This window comes from Pteropus alecto, unplaced genomic scaffold, assembly GCF_000325575.1.
Source record: "Pteropus alecto unplaced genomic scaffold, ASM32557v1 scaffold39, whole genome shotgun sequence".
Lineage (NCBI taxonomy): Eukaryota > Metazoa > Chordata > Mammalia > Chiroptera > Pteropodidae > Pteropus > Pteropus alecto.
Genome location: NW_006443568.1, coordinates 5,772,114 through 5,774,573, shown reverse-complemented (window position 1 = coordinate 5,774,573; position 2,460 = coordinate 5,772,114). Strand labels below are relative to the sequence as shown.

At 54.5% G+C, this 2,460-nt stretch overlaps 1 protein-coding gene across 1 annotated transcript in view; it reads right to left on the bottom strand.

Annotated features, from left to right (window-relative positions):
- The window catches only part of COL16A1 (collagen type XVI alpha 1 chain), a 49,077-nt gene that overhangs the window by 7,330 nt on the left and 39,287 nt on the right, over positions 1-2,460 (bottom strand). The window contains 4 exon segments of the mRNA XM_025041456.1: positions 1,368-1,421; positions 1,794-1,847; positions 2,170-2,214; positions 2,406-2,450. Coding sequence (XP_024897224.1) covers positions 1,368-1,421; positions 1,794-1,847; positions 2,170-2,214; positions 2,406-2,450 — 198 coding nt within the window.

The following is a 2,460-nucleotide window of genomic DNA, read 5'->3' as shown; positions in this document are numbered from 1 at the left end:
CCAGCACTGAGACCGGCACACAGCAGGTGGCTGGATGGACGTAGGTGAAAAGAGGGGCCCTGTGCCCCTCTGGTCCCCAGCCCCCCAGTAAGTCTCCAGTGGGGATACAATTCAGAGTGTGTGACTCCTTCTTTCATCTGTAAGATGAGGGGGAACCAAACTAGACCTGGGGTCCCCAATCAGGGGCCTCTGGACCCCCTTGAGATCAGAAAAATAGTGATGAGGACCTAAGAGTTCTGTTTTTTGGTCATGAACTATTTATAACATTTCCAAAAGCCTCCTGGAAACTGTACAAGCAGCCACAATAGGGCTGCAATAAAATGCCAGTGCATTTGCTTTTCTCTGGAACTCCACCAGCTTGGCGCCGTCACACTGATCAAAGGCACCCATTGGCAGTCATCTATGTTACTGATGAGTAAAGTAGACGGGAAATCCATTATTGCTTAATAAATATCCTCTCCAAGTTGCTCTGTCTCAGTAAATACACAACCCACTTACCCAGCTGCCCAAGCCGAAAGCAGGAGGCACCCTTTAAAAACTGCTCCTTGCTGCACTAAGTCCTCTACCTCCAAACACATGCCAGATCTGTCTACTCACTGCTCTGCCACCACCTTCCATCCATGGCTGAAAAGCCTCCCAGTGATATATCTTCTCCTACTGGCGTGTGTGCACGCGCGCGCACGCGCGCGCACACACACACACACACACACACACACACGCCATGCCTCCAAGGTCCTTCACCATCTGCATCATGTCCTGTCTGAGCTCAACCTTCTGGTTCCCACTCACACCACCCTTGAACTCTACTCCAGCCACGCTGACCTTGGGGCTCCCCAAACATACCAAGCCCCTCCCTGCCTCAGAGTCTTTGCATCACCTGTCCCTCGCCTCTGACCTGGATGCTCTTCCCACAGACTGCTGGACATCTGGCTCCTTCTTGTCAAAGTTTCCTCTAAAGTCACCTTCCAGTCCCTCCCTGTGACATCGCATCCCTGCCTGATGCTTCCACATTTGTTTGTTGTGCCTTCATGGAAGCTCTGGGATCAGGGACCTTGTCCATCTTGCTCACGACCTTAGTCCAATGCTTGGAACAGTGCTTGGCATGGAGCAGTTGCTCAAAAATTATTTGTTGAATAACTGAATGATCTTTGTTTGATCAGTAAATTTGAATGTACCCAGAAAATAAGAATACGGCAAAAAGCCTGGGAACCACTGGCTTGGGTGAGCCCAAAGCCCCTTATGGCTCTGCATGGCTGGGGCCGCTTCTGTGGTGAGTTCTTTTAGGTCATCACCACCTTGGTCACCACCACCCAGCCCTCACGGAATCCTAACTCTCACAGAGGCAGAGGCAAAAACAGTGAACTCACAACATGGCCAGGGGGGCCGGGTCTTCCCTGGGGTCCCATGGCACCAGGCTCACCCTGAAGGAGTCAAGAGAAAAAGAAGAAAGAACACAGAAACAGACTTATGTGGAGCTGTTAGTGGGAGAGGGTTGAGCAGAGCAGGTGGGATATCGATGGTCCAAGGAGCCGAGCTGAGCCCTGGCTCCAGGCCTAAGCCTTTCAGGGCCTGAGGCACCAGCCCTGCTCAGGCATGTTGCTGGAGAGAGAAAGCAGAGCCCCCAGCCTGAGAAGGCTAGTGATCCAACAGCCTGTAGACAGGGGAGTCAGTTACAACTCTTAAGGAGAGAGAAGGTCAAGATATGCAGTGTTGGGCAAAACCTCCTCGAGAGGGTCAAGGAGGAAGTGGCTGCATCTCTGACTCAGCCGCACGTATAGACCCCCAGCCTTTACCTCCGCTCCGGGCCGACCACTGCTGCCTGGGGGACCTGGCTTTCCACAGTCACCCTGGAAGAGAGAGAGGCCACTGGAGCTCACTAGATCTCCACTTGGCTCCCCCCACCTCGCCAAGCTGACCCCACATCAGAGGGGTCCTGCCACCTGTGCCACCTCTAGCCAGAGGCTCTCTGATGCCCTGAGGCTGATATACAAGTAAAACCCTGACCCAGTCTGCCAGGCACCAGTGGCTTCAGGAGGCTTAGATGCTGGGATGGCATCTTAGCCAAGGGTCAGGTGGCACTTCCACTCTGGCTCGGTTGCCGCATCTGCCTGGGGTCAGGCTTCGAGGAGAGCTGAGAAAACCTGCTTGCAAAGGTCACCAGGCCCTTACCTTTGGCCCTGGGAGGCCAGGATGTCCTGTTTTCCCCTTGAAGCCCTGGAAAAAAACCAGGGAGCTGCAACGTCCTTCGCCTCAACCAGAGGCTTAGTCCCACTCCTCCTTCCTCAGGTTAAACAAATCAGATCCATCCAGGGAGGAGCTGAGCTGCCCCACCCACCAAGGCGGAGCTGTACCTGCTCAGCTTCGCCACCTCCCACCTCCCAGCTCCTTCCTGCAGCTCAACTTACTGGGGGTCCCATGAGTCCAGGCGGGCCGGCGGGACCAGGGTCCCCCTAGGGAAAG